The sequence below is a fragment of the Antechinus flavipes genome, chromosome 5 (genome assembly GCF_016432865.1).
Source record: "Antechinus flavipes isolate AdamAnt ecotype Samford, QLD, Australia chromosome 5, AdamAnt_v2, whole genome shotgun sequence".
NCBI classification, from domain to species: Eukaryota; Metazoa; Chordata; class Mammalia; order Dasyuromorphia; family Dasyuridae; genus Antechinus; species Antechinus flavipes.
In genome coordinates, this window is record NC_067402.1 from 124290590 (window position 1) to 124316078 (window position 25489).

General features: G+C 33.3%; 1 protein-coding gene across 2 annotated transcripts in view; it reads right to left on the reverse strand.

Annotated features, from left to right (window-relative positions):
* CPED1 (cadherin like and PC-esterase domain containing 1) overlaps positions 1-25489 on the reverse strand; it is a 394281-nt gene that overhangs the window by 345631 nt on the left and 23161 nt on the right. For both annotated transcript variants that reach the window (XR_007954317.1, XM_052001238.1), the window contains exon 3: positions 2139-2322. Coding sequence is in view for 1 of the 2 variants with exons in the window: in XM_052001238.1 (XP_051857198.1) it covers positions 2139-2322 (184 nt within the window). In the remaining variant the exon portion in view is untranslated. The remainder of the gene's footprint in view (positions 1-2138; positions 2323-25489) is intronic.

Here is a 25489-nt window from a genome sequence, read left to right on the forward strand (position 1 = left end):
TATCTTAGACCTTCTTTGCATAAGAGGACATCGAAATGTATACATGGTAAGATGCATACATGGTAAGGTAATAGAAGCACCAGGAAAACAACAGGAATTTTAGTTTTTCAGTCCTTTGTTCAGGTGATTGGGTTCAGTATCCATTTCCAATACAACAGGTAATGAGTATATAATCATAGTTATATTAGTCAATAGCTTAAGATGCTAAAGATTCTTCTCATTTATATATATTTTTAAAAAGTATTTTGATCAATGGTCCTCTAACAATAAGTTATTTCTGAACAGGACTATTCAAATGTAAGATCCTTTAGGGCCATGATTGTTTTGAGTTTTATTATTTGCCATTGCCTGGCACAGTGCTTTTCACATTTACGAAATGCGAAAACTAGGCATTTACTAAAAGCTGGTTGAATTGTAATAAGCTAGACTTTAAAAAAATTGGGTTTTAGGAAAGTTTGTTTTCAATATCTCTCATTCCCTTTTAATGCTTTCTTTTTTCTTTTAAGCATTCTTCATTCCCAAGTGACTAGTGACTAATTCTACCTTGACTAATAGTGTTCTCAAGCACTATGGCTTCAAACCTGGCCATCTCATCCAGGATAATGCCTACTCTGACTTTGTTTACTACTTCATACCAAGAGAACTTAACTAACCTGTGTCCCATTCCTTCACAGCTTTATTATCTTGCTAATTTACAAATAGGTATTACTGGTGATTAAGCATCTTTCTCAGATAACATATTTACATTTTAACTGGGCCTTTCAATGTCTTGACCCAAAGGGTGACAAATGTGGCAATTTTATGTACTAGTGGAAGAGATTTATTTGGAGTTTTTGGCAGGCAGCTATCTATTCCACCTATGTATAAAGTCAGTCCTTATGCTAAATTAAATCTTTATTGACTCACTTTAAAATACCATAATCAATGGAAGCTGCTTCTTAATGGTGGAGGATACAGATCTGAACTACTAGCATTAAAGTAATGAAAGCAAAATATTTTCATTCAGTGACATTGTCCTATGATTGCTGAATATTGCTTATGCATCTAATTCTCTCTATCCCTGATATCATGTTGGAGCCTTCACAGCATCTTTTCATGATACGTCTTGAAAGCCAGAAACATAATCCTATTACTGCCTGTAATAAAGACCAAAAAGGGCAGCTAGGTGGCACAGTGGATAGAAAACCAGCCCTGAAGTCAACCTGAGTTCAAATTTGGCCTCAGACACTTAACACTTCCTAGCTGTGTGACCCTGGGCAAGTCACTTAACCCCAATCATCTCAGCAAAAAAATAAAAATAAAATAATAATAATAAAGATCAAGAAGACTGGAAAACTAAGGGCTTAGTATCTTGGCAAATAATTTCATGAACACCAGAGAGGATTCACCCAGAAGGAGGACTCCCATCCATTTGTGTTCCTAAGCCTCCTGAAGCTAGAGGAACTGCACTGAGATCCATATTCTCTGTGTACTGCTGGCTCATTCTCCTCTTGGCCTTTGTCAACAGTCTGTTCCAACTCCCCATACTGCCTGATGCTCTGGGGATGACTCAACCCTGACACTGACTCAATCAATTGGTAACTGCATAATGAGAAGATTGAGCCAGGCCACTGACCCTCCATTTCTACTCTGTTCCACTTCCACCCTGGCTGCCTAACCTCCATATGAATGTCTTCTTTCTCTTCCCCTTCCCCCACTCCTCTTTATGTTTTATTTATTCCTATTACAATTCAAGCCCCTAGAATCCTCTGTTTTGTTATGTTTTAGAGTTGTTTTTGGAAGCGTTTCATACCCTGGCCCTCCCCAGAAAAGTAGGATACTACTCCTACAATATGCCTTATTCTTTCACCAAACTCAAATGCTTTTATGTAATTTGTACGTTATTACATTTTTAAATATTAGAAAGAAGATAGTGTATGTAATTTTATAAAGCATCTGAAAAGAAATTAAAGTGGATTATCAGAAGGCAAAGGGATTTATTATTCGAAGTTCAAGAGTGATAACGAAGAAATTCTTTTCTAGAGGGCAGTATGTAAACTGGAAGTAGAATAATATTATAGGATTACAGGATCGTAAAATTTAGAGCTGGAAAGAACTTTAGGTTTTAGAGGATTTAAATGACTTCTAATTATCCTTACCTTTGTCCAGCTGCCCCAGCCCAAGGCCAGCCCTGAGGCTTTCTTCTGAGGTAAAAACGGCATAGCCAAGGTGTGTGAGGATGTGCTGATAAAGTTGAAGGTCCTTTTGGCTGTAGGAAGGAGGCATATAGAGCACTGCCCTTCTCTCATGACTTCCAAAGTGCTTCACAATAGATTCTTTAATCTGAGAAGAGAAATGAGAGTCAGACATTAAAATTAAGGGGGGAGGGAAGATCATGAATTTCAGATGAGATAATCTGTTTAAATTTAAACTCTTAGAAACTCAAGTTTCATAATCTATAATATAGGTAAGGATTGAATTAGATGGGCACTGAGGTTCCTATGTAGCTCTAAACCAAAGATCTAAAACCATTCACAATGTAATAAATGCTCTAACACAGCATTTTTATTTGCACATTATTGCAACAGTTCTTCTGGTCAAAATTCCAAAAGCAAATTCACATTGACAATTTAAAAAAAATCTGAGAGAAGAACTAAAAAGTTGGAGCATTGCTGTTGTGACTTTGAGATCAACCATCTACTTTAAAATAATATTAAGAAGAAAATAAGTCTCAGGTGAATAAACTCAAACAGCTAAAATTCATTTCCTAAAGGTGAGATTTTGAATACTCAGGAGAAATCTGTCTCTCTCCTGCCCCTGCTGCTGGAAACTACTTTAATAGGAGGGGTAAGCTTTTATTTCATAATTAGAAAAAAACTTTAAGATAAAAAAATACTTCTTTTGCATAACCAAACACTCACAGTTAACTTATCAGCACTTTTATCTTTTCCTATGGAGTTTAAGTGTAAAAACTTGGGTAAGAGTGATTGGGGGAGGAGATAAAAGAAATCCTTTTAACCCCCTTATTTCTCTCAATGTGCCAAATACATTTTAGTTTCCCTGGTGTTATTAATAATCAAAGACTCAGAAAAATCCCAGTACTGCTTATGGAATCAGTAGGAAAGAAATTATGACTTAATTTTTTTTTTCAGTGACTAGGGAAGGAGAGAAACCAGGTAGGAAAATACAGAAAGAGCACTGCCCCTTAGATAGAAAAGCATCCCTAGGATTTAACCCCTACTTTTGTTTCTTTTTTCTTTCCCTTTCAATCCCATGTCCTCATGAGTCCATCCCCCATGTCAGGAGAGCTGAAGCTGGTATTCTTGAGCTGAACTGCCAAGCATTCTAACTCTGGGTCAGAGAGTGCAGTTCAATTGGGCTGGTCACGTTGCACAAATGCCAAATGTATCCTAGCCTGAAAAACTATTTTATGGACAACTCACACAGAACTCACACACCACTATTTTATGGAGAACTCACAAGCGCTCATAAGGGGATCAGAAAAAACAATGCCATTTGCTGTAACTGAGGCTTTCACACAGGGATGATGTGGTGTTGGCTAATGGAGTCTCTGTGTCAGTATAATTAAGGGAAAATAGTCATAAAAGAAAAGAGTAGTCACAGAGGAGGAACCACAGGTCATTCCCATTCAAGGTCCAAGAATGAATTGGGCCCCCAAACTAGTGCATCCTTTCCTCAACCCTAAAGAACTGTGGCTTTCCCCTTTGTCCAAGGAGCAAGACTTGGAGAACAGAGAAAGAACTTGATTGGGGGATTAGGTGTAATTCATATTGTAATGCCAGAGAAACTGAGGCAAGATAGAGATTAGAGAGTATTTAATATTTTATTTGAAAGGGAGAGATTTATTGGGGCCAAATGGATCCATGGTTTGGTCCCAAGGCTAAATGAGACTATCATCTCCAAGAATCCAGCAAACAATATGAGTCTCAATGACCTATATACACATGGCTCAGACATAGGGGGTAGACTGAGGCAGGGACAGAGTCAGGATGCTGAGAGCAGGAACACAGGACTAACAATCCAGTTCTGACAGGGTGAGGAGTGGCATTGGGGGATATCTGATAATTGGGATTACAGAATGGGGAGAAGCACTCTAAGATAGAAAGTCCTTCTCCTTATCTGGATCATCGTGATAAGGAGGGAGAAGGGTGTTGCAGGATTGAGCAGAGCAATTCAGGGAAACTGAGGCAGGACAATCTAGGGAAACTGAGTTAGAACAGTAAAAGAGAACTACAACATAACCATACTTATTGCAAAAGGGAGGAAGTTTTCTAGGGAATTTAAATTTAGGTGATATTTAAACTTTCTTTAGTGGGGAAAGTGACTTTGGAACCTTACTGCTGTGAGATGGGTGATTCAACTTCTCTGTCAAGAGTTGTAGCATTTCTCCCAGGGCTTCTTCATTTAGAATGGTTAAGGAAGCTCCTGGAAGAAAGATAGCAACATGAAAAAGGAAGAAAGTGCTTGGTTCTGGGAATGGATAGAGGAAAGAGGGATAAGGAAGATAAGTTATTCCTAGTCTCCCAAGTGGAAAAGCTGAAGGCATTTTTGCATGTTAAATGCAAATTACCCTCTGGTCAGTATAATGATTATATGACCTAGAGTATGAGTGACCTCTCTATGGATTTCTTTGAATAACGTTTCTGATATGATGCAGCCATTGCAGGAATGATGTGAACTCTAACCAAGTCCATCCTGTTCCCATAGACAAGCTTATAACACACAAAGAGAGGCCAAATTCCAGGGAGTGTTTTATCTTGTTAGCATTGATGGGGGTGAACCCTGAAACTGTGTCCATCAGTTTCTTTCTTTTTTTTAAACCACAATTGAGAGAAATGATGAATTTCAGTTAGATGTTAGATGTTATAATTTATTATTATTATTATTATTATTTGCTATCCAACTTCATGGACCCCAGGAAAAGAACCCTGATCTATATTATTCTTTGTAAAGTAACTCAGTTACATTATGGGTTAAATGGGGTTTTTTTGGGGGGCTGGCCTGGGAATGTTAACTACCATGTATAGCAAGAGTTCTATGGGAAAATACCTTTAGAATCCCTTCCCCTGAAAAAAAAAATTGACTTAAAAATAAACTTTTGGACAGAGATCCATTTGTAAGTTAGGCTAGCTGTATTTAGTTGAAACACAGATTTAACTCTCCAAAGTAAGGAAAATGCTCAGAAGCAAATGTCCTATGTTACCTTTCATGAATGCCAACATGGATTCTTAAGAAGGAACTTTTGAAACCAGATTGAAAGGTGAGCCTTTAAATGCTAAGGCTGATTAGTGAGTGATCCATTGCACTACTCCCCAGGGGGCCAAAATAAACAAAAGACTTCCCTTCCCACTTCCCACACACAAGAGCCCAGGCAAAAAGAAAGAGAAGGCAGATGTTTTGCAGTAAATAAATGCCACTCAAGCTTTAATGAATAGTGTTTATGGTCTCTTAAGTGTTCACATCATCTTCATTCTTAATCACAGGATGCAATTTTCTGTAACTGTTGGCTCAAGTATAGGACTTATTTTGGTACCGATATTTTAGTTCTCTGATTCATTTCTAATGTACGGCTTTTATTTTAGAGACATAATACCCCTCTTCTCTTCAACTTGGATCACTGTGGTCAGAGATGATAACATATTTACCCTTACCTCTCATTTTTAAGCATCTTCTAAATAAAGTGTATTTCTCAAATAAAATTGTATTCTTTTGGTAAGAATCTTTGAGAACTAGGCTAAACTACACAGAAACATATCTAAATTTAATCCAACAGAAGAATAAATAAGAATTGAATAGGTCAGTGGAATTAGCTTATGTTATCCTGTAATACAAACTGCTCCCGTCCTTGTAATATTTATAACACTCTGTGCCAGCAAAAATGGTCCATCAGCAAGACTCACAGACTTTGAGCTTGTACTTTAGCCAGTTGGCCAACAGGTGCAGTTCCGAAATATGTAAAAAGAAAACCTAATGAGCAAAGAAGCCAACTGTCTTAGTACCAACTACCAATCAGATCACTTCATGCAAATAAGATCTTCGGCCTTGTTCCACTGTTTTGAAGACTACCAATAAACTAAAGAATAAATTTTGTTTTGAAACCGCAATAAAAACAATTCAAAACTTCCATTTAAGAAACAGTGTATTGTCTTACCACAGGTACTTAAAAAGTCATTTCTAATTTTTTTGTTCCTTTGAAAAACTGAGATGAACATGATTGGAAATAATGTCGAAAGCTATGTACTATAAACTTAAGATTTTTATTAAAAGAAAACTTAAATATTACCATCCATATATCATCATTTCAAAAAAAAAGGTCTGAATTGTGCAAATAAAATATGTAGACTGGTAATATTATAGGCTAATATGTATGAATGCTTGTACTCTTTTCTGAATTTAGCATATTTAAAAACTTAATGTAAAACACTATTTAAAAACATATTTTTGCCATTCTACCATTTTAGATTCAGAAAAATTTCTGTTCAAGATTAAATATGAAAACATTGTACATTTGAATTAAATGATTAATATATTTCAATGGAATTACAAATGGAAATAAAGACAAAAATGGAAACCACTCATATAACAAAAGGAATGAATATAAATTTAAAACAGTAGATGAAGAATATAAAAATTCTGCTGTTCTCTTAGGATTTAAAAAGGCCTTTTCCTAGTCTTACTTCAAGACTATGAAATATAGCTCTTCTTAGTAATATCAGGGATGAAAAATACAATTTTTTTCATCAGGTTGACAGAGAGACTTTTTCCAGTATCAACTAAATAGCTACATACAGATTTGTATTTATGACACTCTCTGATGTTGAAACACAAATCATCTAGGCAATCTAAGATATCATCCTATAACTAAAATCACTGCTACTTTCCTAGCTGGTAGTTTCCAGACATTTCAGAAACACTGCCCATGCCAGCATTCTGTCTTCCTGTTTTTACATTTGAGAGCCAAAATAGAGCTTTTCCCATTGTTGCTATTGACCTTTTAAATGACTTTATTTCTGCAAAAGAAAAATTTTAAAATAAATTTAAGGAAGGTTGACTGAGTGCTGAGCTATTTAAAATCATGTATAGCACAAAGACTTCTAGTCCCAAGGTTTCTGAATGAGGCTCCATATTTTCCTTCTTGGATCACAAAGTATTCTTAAAATGTGTCATAATAGTCCATGATATCAAATAAACCTCTTTGCCACTTTGCAGGCAAAATATGACCTTGAATGGATATAATTCAGATAGACTGAGATTTTAGATTGATTTGAAGAGCATCCTGGAGTACAGAAAAGAATTAGGGGATACATTATCAAGAGACCCCATTCCAGTTCAATATTTGCTGTATCAGTTTAGAAAGATCTCAAGTGTCTGTCTGCTTGGAGGTGAGCCCAATTTGACCTGGGACCTCATAGATTTCTTGCTCTAATTCAGTTTCTTAACCTGAGGCTATACATTTTCAAACATTTATATAATTTTTTAAGTTCTATTTCACTATAATTGGTTTCTTTTATAATCCCATATATTTCATTTCTTTGCATTTTTAAATATTATTTTGACAAGAAAGAAGTCATGGATTTCACCAGACTGCCAGAGGGATACATGATACAAATAAAGGTTAAGGAACTACTCTTTTAATTGGCTTCTTCTAAGAACTCCTATCCCCAAACATAAGAAATAATCTAACTCCTGCATGGCCTATTATTTTGTTAATTATTGGGAATACAAATACAAATACAAATATGAAACAGTCCTTTCCTCAAGTAATTTAGTCTACTGGGAGCCAGCTAGCTTCCAAGGGCAGATAATGGCCATGAATATGATCAAAATTTTGCTCAGAAGCAAATTAAATTAGTTGTCCTTTGCCTCCTAGCCTTCCCCACTTTTATATATTTCGCTTCCTCATTTTGCCTTTGATTTTCATGGAAAGCATTCAACATTTTTATACTGCCTGTAGACTGCTCAGGATCCTGAATTTCTTTATCTTTCCAAATTCTGTCCTCTCCAGGCAGTATTTCTTGCTTCTCAAGTAGTTCATAGAGGTGGATGGGAGGGAATCACTTTATATGGAAACAAATTAAATTCTGGCTCTGTTATTAAGAATCAACATGATAATAATGATAATAACCATGTTTATTCTGATAAATATTTTGTTTTATATAGCACTTTACAAATATTATCTTGTTCTATCCTCACAGTAAATCTAACAGGTAGTACTGTTACTCCCATTTTACATATGATAAAATTGAGACAGACAAGTTGAGTGATTTGCTCAGTGTCACAAAATAAATAAGTGCAAGAGGCAAAATTTTAGATCTTCCTAATTCTCTTTTCAGTGTACCACCTAGCTGGCTATGTGACTCGGGGAAATTCACTTTATATCTGGACTCAGTTTCCTACACTGAAAAATGATATACTGACTGAATTCTAAGTGTTTTTTCAGCTTTCAGTGGTGTGATTCTATAACATTGTGATTCCTACAATAAAACAAGCCCTGAATAGGAGGCTACAGATTTTTCATTTAAATCCTGACACAAATTCTACTTGTATAATCTTAGGCAAAACACCTAATCATCCTTTGCCTATTTTCTAATTTTTAAAAAGGAGATAAAATCTGCTCTGACTGCCTTACAAAGTGGCTGTGGGAATCAGATTATTCAATGTCTTAAAAATGTTAGTATAGTTTTAAGCTTTAATAACTTAAAAATAAATCATTTTGTGTTTCTTTTGTAATGAAATCACTTTGTCCTATAAAGTTCTGTAATGTTCTTCTTTGTCCCTTCAGTTTCCTTGGGGTCTCTGGGAGCAGCCTTCATTTCAGTTCAGAATCACCACAAGAACAGCCAGGTGTAAAAATCCTTTGTTATCTCCTTCAAAGCCCTATCTCCTTCACTTAGAGCTGGGCTAGTTTTCTGGAGAACTTCCAGTCTTAGTTTTAGTGGAGAAGTGAAGGAGGAGAGCCTGCCTCCAAGGCAGTGCGAGATGAAGTGAATGAATAGTCCAAGGGCTTGTGCTTCAACCTCCAGCCTTCTATCTTTTCTGAGCTCTGAATGATTCTAGCTGCGTTTGTCCGATCTTATATGCTCTCATGCTTAAGTGTCAATCTTGTAGAACTATATTAAGTACTAAGTACACGCACTGAACTAGGAAATTATTAATTACCATGCTAAACAGCCATTGTCTTTATTAATTCCCCTGAGTTAGCACCTTGTAAAAATCCTTGTTTCAGATTCAGAGTTCTGGCCCATTAACAAAGTACTGCATGAATGTTATTGGTATTGTTACTACTATTTGTTAAGCTAATATTGATGTATACCTTTTGAGGCGAGAGCTAGTTACCTAATAAATTAATCATGGCAAAAAAGTTAATGATTGATAATGAATTTATCTCTGAGAGAGACTGGAATTTTTAATGGAGGGCTTCTGAATATTCAAATGAATAATTTTAGTGCTTACTCATGTAGGAACAGAGACAGGTTGAGGGGAAGGTTGTTTTTTTTGTTTTTTGTTTTTTGTTTTTTTGGGGGTGGAAGGCACATCCACACCCTTAAATGCCCACCACATAAGTGCCTAATCCTTCTATACATACATCTTTCTCTATCTAGCATACACTGGTATGAAATTTTCTGAGAGGCACCAGGAGTCACTAAATATTCCCTTTACTTTCTTCATATTCACAATGAAAAGGAAAATAGAACAAACATTCTTAGTCCCTGATCTTGTTTTTATGGTCCTTTCTCAAAAGAAGAAATACTTTCTCCCCAACCCTTGACGCCCAAGTAGTTCCTTGTTTTATTGTTCTGTAAGAAATACTAGATTTGCTAATGCTTCAACGATTCCATGATTTTACAGTCTCATGAATATAGCTTTTCCTTACATCAGTTTGGATTGCCATCCCATCCAATGCTTTCTCATTCTATCTAATTCTTGTCTTTATACATTTTCCATGAGAAAACCACTTGAGGTATTGGAATCTTTTCTCTCAGCTTCTGTGCCATATAAAGCTACTAATTCATCACATGGATGTCTATCTGTTATCTCTCTCACTGCATGACTGGTCTCCCTCTTTTTCTGGGCCATTCATTGCTTTAATTGCCAGTAGTTGTACTCTACAGTAATATGTATACAGCCCTTTTTACATTCACCACACAACTCTCTCCATTCTACCCACTCACTAAGGGTGGCTTTTCAAAAAATATATATTGAATATCATTTAATCAGCAAACATTTATTTTCTGTATACTAGATTGTGACAAGTGTGACATGATAGCAATATCAGATATATTACGAATCTGTGCAAGGCAGCCTTGAACTATTGAATTCAATTCAACAAATATAGAGTGACCATCATATGCAAGGTATTATTCTAGGAAGACTCTTCTCTATTGCAAAGTCATGGGATTGGGAGAAGAAATGTGTCAAACAAATAGCTACCAGGCCAGTTTGACTAGAACAGAATACATAAAGAGAAGAAATAGAAAGTGAGACTAGAAAGATAGGTGGGGATCAGAGTTTAGAGATTATATTTTCTCAAAGTTGATTCTTTTATTGATTTTAATGAGTCATTAAAGATTTTTGATAGTAGGATGGAAGTGATAAAACAGTCAGATCTGTGTTTTAAGAACACAATTTATCAGCTATGTGGGAGATAAAGTGGAAATATTGGTAATAGGAGCCAGTAATGGGCAATTGCAATAGTCCATGTAAATCTATGATAAGGCGATAAAATAGTGTAGAAGCTATGGGGTGAGGGGATAGATGTGAGAGATATTATGGAAGTAGAATTAGATAATATTTTTTACCCCTTTTGTAATATCTCTTCATTTTTCATATTACTTTTGTCTATTCTGCAAATAACTTGAACCTGTTTACATGACATTTTCCCCTATTAAAAGGTATGCTTCTTGATAGCAAGAGCTGTTTTTTTGCTTTTATTTATTTCCCTAGAGCTCAGCACAGTATCTGGCGCATGGCAATCACTTAACAAATACTTGCTGGTTGACAGGAAGAATTGACAAGACAAAGCAACTAATTAAATATGAGTGTTGAAAGAAATGGAAGTGTCAAAGATTTCTCCAACATGACTGGTGTGCTGACTCAAAGAATGACCCTTCTAGAAGTTTGGAAGAAGTTGGATGGGGAGGGGGAATACAATAATTCCCATCTGGGACATGTTGAATATGATATATAGGCCAAGATTATCAAGCAACAAGCCTCAGGTACTTCACTATCCAATTATGCCATCATTAAAATATATCAAACAGGATGCTTGGCAATTACTAAAGTGTCGTTACCTCTTCTTACCACTTTTTGTGCAAGAGACAGCATTGATAAAATCCTTTTTCTACCTTAGAATCAACATGAATTCTCTTTGAATCAGCAACAATTTTGATTATCTTGAGGTCATATTGTTTTGTGATTGCATCAAATAGCACCAGGTGATGACTGGTATTAAAAAAAGACACTGGAGTGTCTGTGTGTGTGTATATCAATGTAAGTCAATGAGTATTTTAAGATCTCTGAAAGCATAGTTGTATTTTATTTTCTCAGATGTGATCAAATCTATTCTCTTTTCAATCAGTTCTGGGCTCAGTTCTTTGTCCATCTGCAACATGCTTCAGAATATATAAACTTATGGCCTTACTTTAAATACCACTCATCCAACTCTATGACTTAATATACATTTTATATCCATTTGAGTTCTTTTTTGGGGGGGAGGAAGAGGGCACTGTTTGTTTCATTTTTAAAAAGGTTTTCTGTGTAGATGATTAGGCCAATCTCTGACAAATGACATATCTTTTAAAGAAGGCAAACAGCACAAAGCCATCTGAGCACAAAATTGGAGGATCTTAACCTTAATGAATTTTTTTCTCTTTTAGTTTGTTAGAAGACAAGAATGAACTTAACACTGGTTCTCATTTTCTTTCTCTCTGTGTGTATTTGTTTTTCTCTGACCGTCTCCATCTTTGTCTTTCTTTCTTTGTCTCTCTCCTCTCTATCTTTCATATGAATTGTCCACACCTTTTTAAAGAAGGTATTTAAGAATGCATTTTAATCTATCAAATGAAATCAATTTTTGTAACAACTGACAGTATTGGAGATTATATTTCTTCTATTTCCCAGTAAGTTATGATTGACCAAAAAAAAAAATTATCCCCTATTGAAAACTGTCTATGAAAAACTAGCTGCCTTACCTCATATTTTCATCAAGGAGATTGTAAATGAATGTATGGACCTTTTCCTTGTGTGGTGAGCATCTACAAATTGAAAATCTGTACATGAGTGTTTTATCTAGTAATTAGGTGTTGGTTGACTGAAATAGTTTGTGGATTTTCATATTTTTCCCCAATTAATCAGCATTTATTTCCTCTTTCTCTGTCTTTCTTCCAACCATAGAAGGAGAAGCAAAGAAAAAACTAAAGCTTTGAAACAAATATGTATAGTGAAGCAAAATTAATCTCAACATTGGCCATATCCAAAAAATTTATGTACCAACCTACATACTTAATCACCAGACTTTCCATTGTGGAAACTATTTTGCATAGATTAAGCTTTTCTAAGTAGTATTTATAGTCAATCAATATCTTTACTTGTATCCTTTTCCAATATTTCAGTGTCAAATCATTTAAAAAGGGCAGTTACAGCTCCAGAAATCAGTATCTTCTTATCATATTTATCTTCTAATTGTTATCTTCTAATCATTCTAGCTGTAAAGTGGCAATTGATTCTGAAATGCCTCGAGTCAGTAACCATTACTTTATTGTCCTTTGAGATGTAGTTAGTTATTGTTTTGTGATGTGATCTAGTGCTTACTTCTCAAATATCTGTTTCTTAAAGCAGATTTATATTTATTCATATTTTTATTTATAAATATTTTAAGATATTTAAGATAAATATAAGATATTTATAAGGTATTGGTGTGATTCTGGGTATTCTGAGTTGTCTGTATACCTTTGATACTTCTCATTTCATAATGTTCAAACCATATTTTCTAAAATATCTTTCTGTTTTACTCTGTGTCTACTTTCACACTAAAGTTACTAAGCATCAAAGTATATGTTGATTTGGTTTAGAGAATCTTATCAAGTTTTTCCTATTAAAAAAAATATTTTCTACAATAGACATTAGTATATAGCCTCAATTTTGTTCACAGTGATCAATGGGACTTTTGTGGCCCTCTCCAAAAGAGCATGAGATCCTAATTATATGGACATATACATATGAATGTGCATTTTGGTCTAGAACAATGACTTCAATGTTATGAGGAGCACATAGTGTGGAAAACTCTCTTCCCAATACATATTGGAAACTCAGTTCAGAAACTTGGAATAGAGAACTTTTAGTTCCCCAAGTGCATTATCAAATCAGTGCTATAAAACCAACCAGTTAACTAGATCTCATTCCCATTTCTTCATCTATAAAATGGAAGCAGTTTTATCTGGTCCCTACTTACCTCACAAGTTTAATGGGGTGAAAAACTGAACTTGAATTGAATTGGAATTGAGATGAATCAAATTGAAAAAGTGAAACTATAAGAATCTCATTTTCATTATTATGTGTAAGACAAAGTAGTGTTCCCTTCCAACATGACCTTTTGAAGTTCCTTCTTGTCCTATAATTCTTGTCACAATGTCTTCATCACCTGAAATTATAACCCCACTGAAGAAAATATAGAATTGACAATCCATTATGACAAAATAAGAAATAGAGAATCAGAAAATGTTTTGTTCCTTTGACAAATGTTAAAATAATACCAAATCAGGAATGATTACACAAAACAGCAAAAAATTAAGGGAGAAGGGGAAAGCAAAGCTTAATATAAGATCTAGCCAACCGAGTTAGATCATTCCAAAGGCATTTAAAGAAATAAGAGAAACACAAATACATTTGAAGTGAAACAGATCCCCTGCCATTTCTCTACTTATATACAAAATCATAAGTGACAATAGTAGGATAACAACATTTGGACTCGATCTCAGTACCAGATTCAAAAATAAGTAACAGAGAAAAGTCAGAAAGAAAAGTTCCACTTTATTAAATATAGGCAAAGGATATTTGTGTTTTAAAAAATACAATTTTAAGGTTACTTAAGGATGTATTTTTAAGGTTCCTCAAAGAGTTCTCACAAACATTTTTTAAAACATGGATAGTATTTTTTAAAAAATGCAATGTTGCTAATATGCTTCTTAGGGAACTAAACATATTGGTGGGAGAGTAGCTTACTGAATAAATATGTAATTAAAAACACATAAGCATTTATATTGTTATTTCCATTCTGAGGAACATAGTGTTTCAGCATAATATGGAGCTTGGTGAAATAAGCATAAATTTTATATCTTGCCTAGGAGACAGAATTCTGTTAGATCCTCACCTTTCTAAGAGTAATGTGAATTTACCCTGTAAAAATAGGATTAAGACAAATTATGAAGGCTCTTCAATTTCAGACTAAGGAATCTATACTATATCTTAGAAGCAACACATTTTTGACCAAAGGAGAGATTATTTTTGTGTCTCCATAGAGAATGAAATTGAGGTGTTTAGGAAACTATTCCTGTAGTTAGACAAATGGTGACAATGACTTGAATTTGAATGGAACCATATTGGAGAATGAGATGCCTGAGATATGGAGTTAGAATCAATATGACATGGCAATTTATTGTCTATGAGACATGAGAGAAAGAGAAGAATCAAGGATGACATTGAGATTACAAAATCTGGTAAATGGGAAAATGGTAGTGTCCTCAATTGAAATAAGTATATTTAGAGTAGGAGAGAGATATCATTTCTTCTGGTTTCTTCTTTCCAATTTCTCCCTATTTGTAAATGATTTCTAGTGTTTTATATAAGACATATTTTTCAGAGGTTAAATAGAAAAAGGATATCATGTCAATGGCAAATTTTTGAAACACCTCAATTTGCAGATGAAACAATAATAATTACACAAGACCTCAAATATTATCTCAGTGAAACCCATCTTTTAAAAGAGATTAATTTAGCAACTTATATGGAAAAGCAAAGAAAAAATTGCCTAGGTTATTGAATTGATCTATTTATTAATACAATTAATATCTCAAACTTGCTCTGAGGAACAAAGGAGATAATATTTATAAAAAGCACTTAGCACAGTGTCTGTCGAGCACATAGTACATGCTATAAAAATACTTCCTTCCTTCCTTTCTCTTCCCTTAATATATAATATAATTTTGTTAGAACTGAAAAATTAAGACTTTTGGAACATCTTATATAATAAATAATGTAATATGATATAATATAGCACATAAGTCAGTGTGCATATATACCAATATGCATATTTATCACTTATATCTATATATACCAATATACATATAGATAAAGTATAAATGATAAATTTAGGAAAAGGCATAGATATTTGATGGCTTCTTAGTGTTTGAGGCTGGTCTATCAACATCTCCTTTTCCCTTTTTGCTAGAGAGGAAAAAAGAGGCGTTACATATGTATAAGGGATAATGAAGATGTTTTTATACCAGTAACTCCTCTCAATGAAATGGCCAGGAATGGAACATAAAAGTAAACAGGAAGAACTCTTCAGTTTCCTCCCCTTGGCACACACACATAAACTTAAATGATAGAAGTAATTGAATTTGTTCCTGAGGATGATGATAACGGGGAATGGAACAAGGAGAAAAAAAAATTCTGGCTCTGAAAAGATTAATTGATGGATACCAGAACAAATAGTAACTGAAGTTAAGTCAATCTAGGGCTTGTAGAGACATACATGAGCAGAAGTCATGGAGAGAAATTGGATTACATGCTAATCATGCTGAAATAGCAATTGGAGATTAAAAACAAAATCCCAAACACAAAATCAAAGTTTCACTAAAGTCTTCATCCCCCAGTACCCACCCAATAGCATATTCTGGCTACATAGAGAGACTGAACTTATGCCCATGATTTCCTTTAACAGAGCAAAAGTCTTGAAAAAGATAATTTTCCAAGCTGTTCTAGAAGAAAGGGTACTCATTCAGGAAAAGTATACTGATACTATTTCATTACTTCAATTTTCTTTTCAGTCTTCATTAAATATTTGCCATGACAATGTTCTTCCTTTCCTACAGCTGTTAATATGGTAGACAGCTAAATATCTAGAGTTGAGTTAATGTCAGAGGTCAGTTGGGAAAGAGTGAGCAAATATAGATAAATTATCATTAAAAGTCACCATTGGTCAAATATATTAAAATGCAGGTAAATGAGTAGAATTCAATAGGCTTAATATGTGGACAAGAATTACAGATCAATAACAAATTGAACATAGAGCTGAATAGGAGGAGATCAAGCTGTATCACATTTAAGAAATTGTGAAAAGAGATTCTAAGCTTCTCTTTGCTATAAAATTCTACCTCTTTTAAATGGTAGCATTTGGCCTATGATTATATAGCTGAGAATCAAGGAATGATCTTAGATGAATGAAGTAAAGGGCAGTGGGAAATAATGGTTAATGTAAGTAGGCTATCAATATAGGGATTTACTAATAATGAATAGAATTACTAATAAAAAGGAATCAATAATGAATAGTGATTTATTTGTAACGAAAACAGTTAGGAAGGAAATCATCCCTGTCATGTGTTACTAAAAAGGAGATGAGCCAAGCATGTAGTGAGAATAGCTAATAGCAATTAAAACAGACAATCCCAGTGCTACATTGATGTCTTTAAGATAGCTGAATAACTAGATGAAGTACTATGGTGACTCAATAAAAGACTGAGGGAAAGATATAGATGAAGACAGAAAGAGCAAAGCGTGGAAAGGCTGCAAAATGGAGGAAGTACTTGCCCCTATCTCTAGTAGAACATAAATACTTTAAGAACAGAAAAAAATATTTGTCATTTTGTCTTTTTTGCCATAGCCTATGCTGAATACATACCAGTGATGGATATTTTTTTAATTGAAAGGAATTGAATCAATCAACAATTATAGGCACTGAGGATTCAAAAAAAAAAAAAGAGAAAAGTATTCATGCTTTTGTAGGGAAGATAACATGTAAATAATGAGATATATACAGGATAAAGAATAAATAATAAGGTACCTAAGAGCAAAAGACTAGCAGCTAGGAGGAATGAGAAAGGACTCTTACAGGTAACATTTAAGCTGAATTTTGATGGAAACTGAGGAGGTAAAAAGGAGAATATAAAGAAGTCTGGACTGGGAAACAGTACGGAAAAGACACAGAGATGGGAAATGGAATATCATGTAGGAGGTCTACCTAGTAAAGTGAGGTAATTTCAGAGAATAAGCAGGAGAGATAAGTAAGTGCACTGGAAAGGCAGGAAGGGATCAGATATGAATTACGAGTTTTAAATATCAATCAACTTTATATTTTATCCTGGGAGTGAGAGGAAGCCATTGGATTTTACTGAATAGGGTAGGTAACATGATCAAATCTAAGATTTGGGAAATTACTTTGGCATCTGTGTGGAAGTGGGGAGAAACCTGAGACAAGTGGCTAACTGCAGTGCTATAAATGAAAAGTGATCAGTGTCTTAAATAGGGTACTGGCTGCATGAATGGAGGGGAAAAGACATATACAAGAGATATTGTGAAAGTAAGAACCAACAAGATTTGCCAAATCATTAGCTATATGAGGTAAATGAACATAAAGAATTGAGGATAAAAATTGAAGTTATGATGCTGGGTGACTGAGGGTAATAGTGTTCAACAGTAATTGGGAAATTCAGAAGAGGTAAGCATTTGTGAGGGAAAAGTAATGAATACTCTTTTGGACATGTTGATCTTGAGGTGATTATGGGAATCTAAATAGCAAAGTTTCTTTTCCCAGCTGATACCCCAAATCACTGATTGATCTGGTTATTTCAGTCTTTAGAAATTAATTGATTGATTCAAAGAGGATTAGATTAAGTGACTAGTTGGGACTAGATTTCTTAGAGATCTTTCACTCCAAAAATTTTTGATACCCTGATTTGAAATACCCTAGTGGAGAGAAGAGACTACTTTAGTCAGAAGAGTCAAGAAATAGTTCTGTTCTGACTCCCTGGCCACATGACATTGAGCAAAGAAGTGAATCAGTCTTAGCTTTCTCTTTAACTGTATAATGGAAGGAATAATACCTTCCCTTCATTGGGTTGTTTGGATGAAAAATTACATGACATATTTGAAAGTTCTTTGATACTATTCAACACTATATGCATAATGTAAATTATTATGAGATACTGATTTAAATAATTTACTTGCTAATGAGACATAAATAAATTAACAAGTTTTACTAATTTTATTAGTTAATTTTTAAACAATTATTTTAATAGTATAAGATATGACATTCAGTACTAAAATTTGTAAGATTTTAGACACCAAAAGCATACAACATTATTTCCAAAAATTATTTTTGAAGGGAAAAAGTCCAGTGTTACTATTTCCAAGTGAGCAGGTCATTGCAACAAATTGTTCTGTTCTGAGGCACTGATATATATATATATATATATACATGCATATATATATATATATATATATATATATATATATATATATATGCTGGAATATGCATATCTGCCTTCCAGCAAATATTTTACAATCCACAGACAACTGTTACAAATTGGGGCATCTCTAATTACAAATACTTTCAAAAATATGTACTTAATATACAGCTAACTTAAAAAACTATCTACTTTGACAATCATAGTAACTAGTAAACAGAAACAGTCTTTACTTTTGGAATGAAGACAATTTCTAACTTTATGTATTTACAATTTTGTCAAAAACAAACACTAGTGTTTCATTGACTATGCTTATTTCATTAGAGACATAATATTTTGGGGAAATTATGATATCAGATCCATATATATATATATATACATATAATATACATATATATGTATACACACACTCCAGAATAATATTCTTTCTCCTTTCTAAATTCTCAGCACTATGAACTAGATGGCAATTTGGTACTATGGCTTAGAATTTTAAAAACTTCATTTCAGAAGCCAACCTGTGACATTGGCTGAGTGAACTTGGGGCAATGAATTAACTTCTTTTTGCCTTTAGTAACTTCCTTGGAGTTATCTATTCAGTCATAGAAATTTTGGAGTTCCACACAGTGATGAAATCAGAGTTCCTTCAGATATGATTTTTAGGAAATATAATAACTGAATGTTTTCAGTTTCATAAAAAAACCCAGAAATGTCAAATACAAATCAAGAAAACAGAAACTCAAACTGAGTCTATTTCACAGAAAATAAATGACTCGTTTCTGATATGGGAATTATTGTTGAATAACTCTGTGTGTACAGTTTTTTTTAAGTAAAGATCAAAATTAACAAAAAAATTGGAAGAATAAAAATAAGGACTAAAAGTTGCATATTTGCTCTTCTCTTCTTGGAATGCCCCATAACAGAAATTGGATGAAGGAATGAACATTGATGTTAATTAAAGTGACTTTCTCAAGAAAATTAACTAATGCAAATGCCATTGATTAGTCAAGAATCAGGAAACAGTAGGAGTCCTTGTCAATAAGAGAAATATTTATTAATAATATTTATATTTAATAAATATTTATTCTAATAGACTTATGGCAGAAAGTCCAGAAAGAGGACTATGGGAACTGAATGTGGATCACAATATAGTAGTTTTACCTTTTTTGTTGTTGTTTCCTTGCTTTTTTTTTCTCATTTTTTAATTTGATTTTTCTTGAGTAGCATGATAAATGTGGAAATATGTTTAGAAGAATTGTGCATGTTTAACCTACATTGGATTACTTGCTGTCTGGGGGGAGGGTGCAGGGAGGTAGAAAATTGGAACGCAAAGTTTTGCAAGGTTCTATGTTGAAAACTATCTTTGCATGTATTTTGGAAATGAAAAGTTACTATAAAAAAGATAAAACAATAAACAAACCCAACAACAAACCACCAATGGCTCTTTATTATCCTCAAATGCAATTATAAAATCCTTTTGTCATTTAAAGTCTTTACAATTTATTCTTTCTACCTTTCTATTCTTATTAACTACCCACTAAATCATGTTGAATTATTTGGTTTTTTCTTGCACACAATGTTCCATCTGCATGACTTTCTTTGTATTGGATGTTTTCCATGCCTGGAATCCTTTACCTCCTAACTTTCAACTTTTAGGATCCCTGTCTTCCTTTAAGGTTCAGTTTAAAGCCTTCTCTTCCTCTTCTAGGAAGCCTTTCCTAATGCTCCCCAGTCCTACTTTAGCTGTAGCATTATTCTCTCCAAGGTCATTTGTACTTTGTCTTTATCTTGTATGTTCTGATTTATATGTTTTCTTCCCCATAAGGATGTAAGCCCCTCGAAGGCAGAGTCTGTTTTTGCTTTTTCTTGGTTTTCTCAGTCTGACAGAGGACCTGGCATATAACTTAATAAATATTTGTTGACTGATTTATTGAAACCCTCCTTTCCAGGGGTGTTCTACAGCTAGATAAAATGACCCAGAAATCAAAAGCTTCTTCAATGGGAACTTATTATTCTGTGGATTATTCGAGAAAGTGATAGAAATAATGTTAATAATGCAGATTTTTAAAATGGAGAATTGGTTGTTAAATATTTGCTTTTTATAGCCTACTTTTTAGGAGGAGCTGATTATTAAATATTTAATTTTTCAGAGAGTAATTTTTATTGAGATCTGGTCATTAAATGTTTACCAGCATACCATTGTCCCTTTTCCAGGCATCCTCCAGACTTAGGGCTGTAACTTGGAGTTGAAGTTTATTGTAGTAGGGAAAGAGCTTGTAATTACAGGCATATTTTAGAGATATTACAGATTCCATTCAAGATCACTGCAATAAAGTGAATTATGATTTTTTTGGTTTCTTCAGTGCATTCAAAAATTATATTTATATTATACTGTAGTCTATTAAATGTGTAATAGTATTATCTAAAATGTACATATCTTCATTTAAAATACTTTTTAAAAATGCTAGCCATCATCTAAGCTTTAAATGAGTCATAATCTTTTTGCTGGTGAAGAGTTTTGACTCAAAGTTGCTGACTACTGACTTATCAAGGTGATGGCTGCTGAAGGTTGAGATATGATGGAGCACATGCTGTTGAAAAAATTGATGATAGAGTCCTAGAATTGATTATTATAATGTGGGTTTATTAGCCAAGAGATAATATTCTACAGTAGCAAAGTACAGGCTTACAATTCAGGAAATTTGGATTTTAATCACTTTTCAGCCATGGATTAATTGTATAGCTATAGGCAACTTGCTTAATCTCATTGAGACTATTTTTCTCAGCTTTAAAATAAAAAGTACTTGAATTAGATATTGTCTAAAGTTCCTTCCAACCCAGTTCACCAAATTACCATTTTTTTATGCTTATTTTGTTTCACATTATTGTGGTCTTCTTACATACAAACATGTGATTGTTATTTGATGATGATACATCCTTGCACTCATATTACAGAAAAGCTGTTTCCATTTAAAATGTCCTTACAGAAGAGAAAAATGGTAAAATTGCAAAGCAAAATTAAGTTCTTTAATGTCATGGGCCCAATAAAAACAAATTTCCACTTATGCAGTTCATTCAGAATCTAGAAAACACAATTAAAAAAAAAAATCCACAGCATGTATTTCTCTTGTATTATATAGAAAAAAAGTAAAGAGCTTTCCCCTATCCTTTCCTTCCTACAAAAAAGAAAAATAGATATATATTCTAATGAAAATCTACTACCAAGAATAAAGGCACCACTAAGAAGCCTTAATAAATGGATTTAGCTTCTTTGATAGAAGGTTTCAAATCATTTCAAATCAAAACTATTGTTTACTCAGAAAAGAGGATGATTCTTAGAAGATAGTACTAAAGGAAAATACTATGGAGGAAATAAATCAAATCAAATGCTACTATTGTCTTCTGGATTTATCTTACACTGTATGCTAGTTCATATGAAAGTGCTTTTTCTGTTTACTGTTACTAAGGTCAGATATATATTGCATTGATGCTAAAGAGTTAATTTCCTGCTTCATTTTTCCCCCTTGAAATTTTTACACAAATTGACTCAATTATTAGTAGCTAGATTTTTCCATTAGGGAAGAACTAGACTTCAAATTGAATGTTTGGAATGTTACTTATTTCCTATTGCTTCTTAAAGAAATACTGAAGGAGAAAAGAGGAATTCTCAGTTTGATTTTGTAATTTAGGGCTTTTGATGGCATTTTTGAGACACAGCAATAAGATCGTCTTAACTTTAATGAGGAAGAATTTTCTAATAATCACATTATGCATCATTTATACTGAGCCATTTTTCCTCCCAAGAGGTATTATATAGTATTTAAATCTTTTTATGATATACTCTGCAGAGCAATAGTTACTTAATTCCTTTCACTTATTCAATGGTATTTGTAAAAGCATTTTCCACCTACATAATCTAATTTGATCTTACAACATTCTCATGAAATAAGTAAGATAGAGCTTATCAGAGATATAATTATTAAAGATATAATTAACAATTTGGATATCTGCTACCAGTCACAAAATGCTCCCAAGTTAAACAGAACAACATGTTCCCTCAATTCATCTTTTTAAGTAAATACCAGTGAAGGTATTTCAAGGATACTTTTAGAATTTTTGCTTGGGAACTGTAATCTGGGTAGGGCTGAAATGGGAAGCTTATCTGGGATATAATTCAGTTAAATATTTGAGAGAAACCTTGACATCTGAAAACTTTCTGCTTTAATGAATTATTTTAGCCATGTAGGTGCTAGACTTAATTGTCTTTATCTTGCTTAAAGAGAACTGAGAGGCTATCAGCAACATCTAATATAGCTTGGTACTCTGGGAGCAAAATGCTGTTCTGTTAACAGTTCTGATTATGATTTCCATTTTACTGATGAAAAACTAAGACGCAAAGGAGTCATATCCAAAGTGGTAGAGTAGACACCTAGAAACCAGATCTCTTAAGCATTCATGTTGTGCTTTCTTCCTCCCCACTCTCACTAAGCACAGTAAGTGAACTTGTTACCTTTTTAAACAAGCCAATAAGATTGTCTTTCTTTAACTTTTTTAAAAATTGAACTAAATACAAAATTTAAAAAATCAGAATTGAAAAAGGACAGAAAAGGAAAATAAATACTAAACAAAATATTGTCATGTGCTGAGAAGAACATCATATATAATAATAAAAGAAATTATATTTGTGAATGTTCATCTTTTCTTTATTTCTTTGTAGGATATTCTTTTGTTCTCCACTGTGTAAATAGCATTTTTTTTACTTTATTCTTTCCCCCCTTTCATCTCTCTAGCTTCCTCCAAGTAGACTACATTTATACATTTATATTTATATTTATTTTTATACATACAATTATACATGTATACATATTCACACTCACCCACCCACACATATATACACTTGCAAGCATTCATACCATATATAGTCAGATTCATATGTGTAAGTATTTACATATGCATTTACCCATATGTAAACATGCATCTAAAACAATATTAATATGGTTGACATAAAATCTTTTTTGATTGAATCTTTAAGTTTGACATTGTCTAAGATCAATGATTATTAGCCCTACTTTTTTTTCTAATAAATTTTACTCTTGATCTTTGATGTATTGTTTGTGCACATCTCTTATTTCCTATCCTTGCTAACTTTCCTACTTTAATTTTGCTCTTTAATTTGCCTTGATATTATTTAGCCTCCTCCCGTTCATGGACTCCTCCTTTATCTTCCCTGCTCACCCTTTCCTTCCCTCTTTATCCCATTCCCATTAATCTATACACCTTATCCCACTCTTGTTCATCTAAACAACCTTCTGTACCCCACCTTATTCTACACCCTCCTCTCCCTTTAAACCCTTTCCAATTAATCTACACATTTTGTCCTGCTACCATACTCAATACATCCTTCTATATCCCACCTGATCCTTTATCCCTTGCCCATTATTCTGTACACTTTGTCCTACTACCATAAATCTACATATTCTTCTATATCCTACCTTATCCTATTCGCACCCCCATTTTTTCTTTATAGATTTTGTACAGTGCTATATCCTTCATGGTACACACACACACACACATGCATATAAGTACACACACAGATATATATATATATATATATAATATATATATATATATATATATATACACACAAATTTCCGATGTGAGTAGGTTTTCAGAATTAGCAGCCTTCCTCCCTCCACCAATGCTTCTGTGCTATGCTTCCTCTGCACCTCATTTGTATAACATAATTACTATTTTTACCATTCCCTAAACAGTTTTGCTTTTTTAAAATCAGATCATACTCAATTCTGCCTCAATTTTTCTTTTGATTTACCCAATTACTGATGTCAACCTTAAACATATGGCATATATTTCATATATATGATATACATATATATATATGATATACATGTAAAAACATAGACAAGTTGTCCATGTTGAGCTCCTTAAAATTAATCTTTGATATTGGTTCTTATATGTTAAGTTTTCTGTTAAGTTTGTCTTTGGTTGAAAGACTTGAAAAATTGGAAGCTTTTTTTGCTCAATATTATGCATAATTTTGCTAGATTTGATATATTTGGCCACAAGCCTAATTCTTTTGATTTCTGGTATACATTATCCCAGGACCTCTTTGTCTAAGATTAATGATTACTAGTCCTAATTTTTTTAAATAATAAATTTTACTCTTGATCTTTGATGTACTATTTGTGAATATCTCTTATTTCTTATCCCTTTTGCTCCTTAACTTGCCTTGCTATTATTTAGTCTTTTTTTAGTCTTTTATTATGGGTGCTGACAAATCCTATACTATTCTAATCATAGCTCCAGCATGTTTGAATTTTGTTTTTTGTTTGTTTCTTGTAGAATTTTCTCTTTGATATGGGATTTTTGAAATTTAGCAATAATATTCCTATATGTTTTCCACCAAGAATCTCTTTGAGGTAGTGATTGGACTACATTTTTTCCTACTTTTCCTCAGGTTCAGAACAATTTTTTTAGTTATTTCTTACGTAATTGCATAAAGGTTCTTTTTTTTTTTGGCCATAGCTTTCAAGTAGTTCAATTATTCTTATATTTTCTTTTTTTTTTTTTTATCTGTTTACCAGATCTGTGGTTTTTCTTATGTGTCACATTCTGTTTTCTTTATTCATATTTTATTTTGTAATTTCTTGGTCTCATGGCTTCATTGGCTTTTTTTTTTTTGCCCAATTCTAATTTTAAAAAACTTATTTTCTTCTTTAAGACTCTATCTCACCACTACATACCTCTCAGATTGGCTAAAATGACAGGAAAAGATAATGATGAATGTTGGAGAGGATGTGGGGAAACTGGGACACTGATGCATTGTTAGTGGAGTTGTGAATGGATCCAACCATTCTGGAGAGAAATTTGGAACTATGCTCAAAAAGTTGTCAAACTGTGCATACCCTTTGATCCAGCAGTGCTACTACTGGGCTTATATCCAAAGAGATATTAAAGAAGGGAAAGGGACCTGTATGTGCCAAAATGCTTGTGGCAGCCCTCTTTGTAGTGGC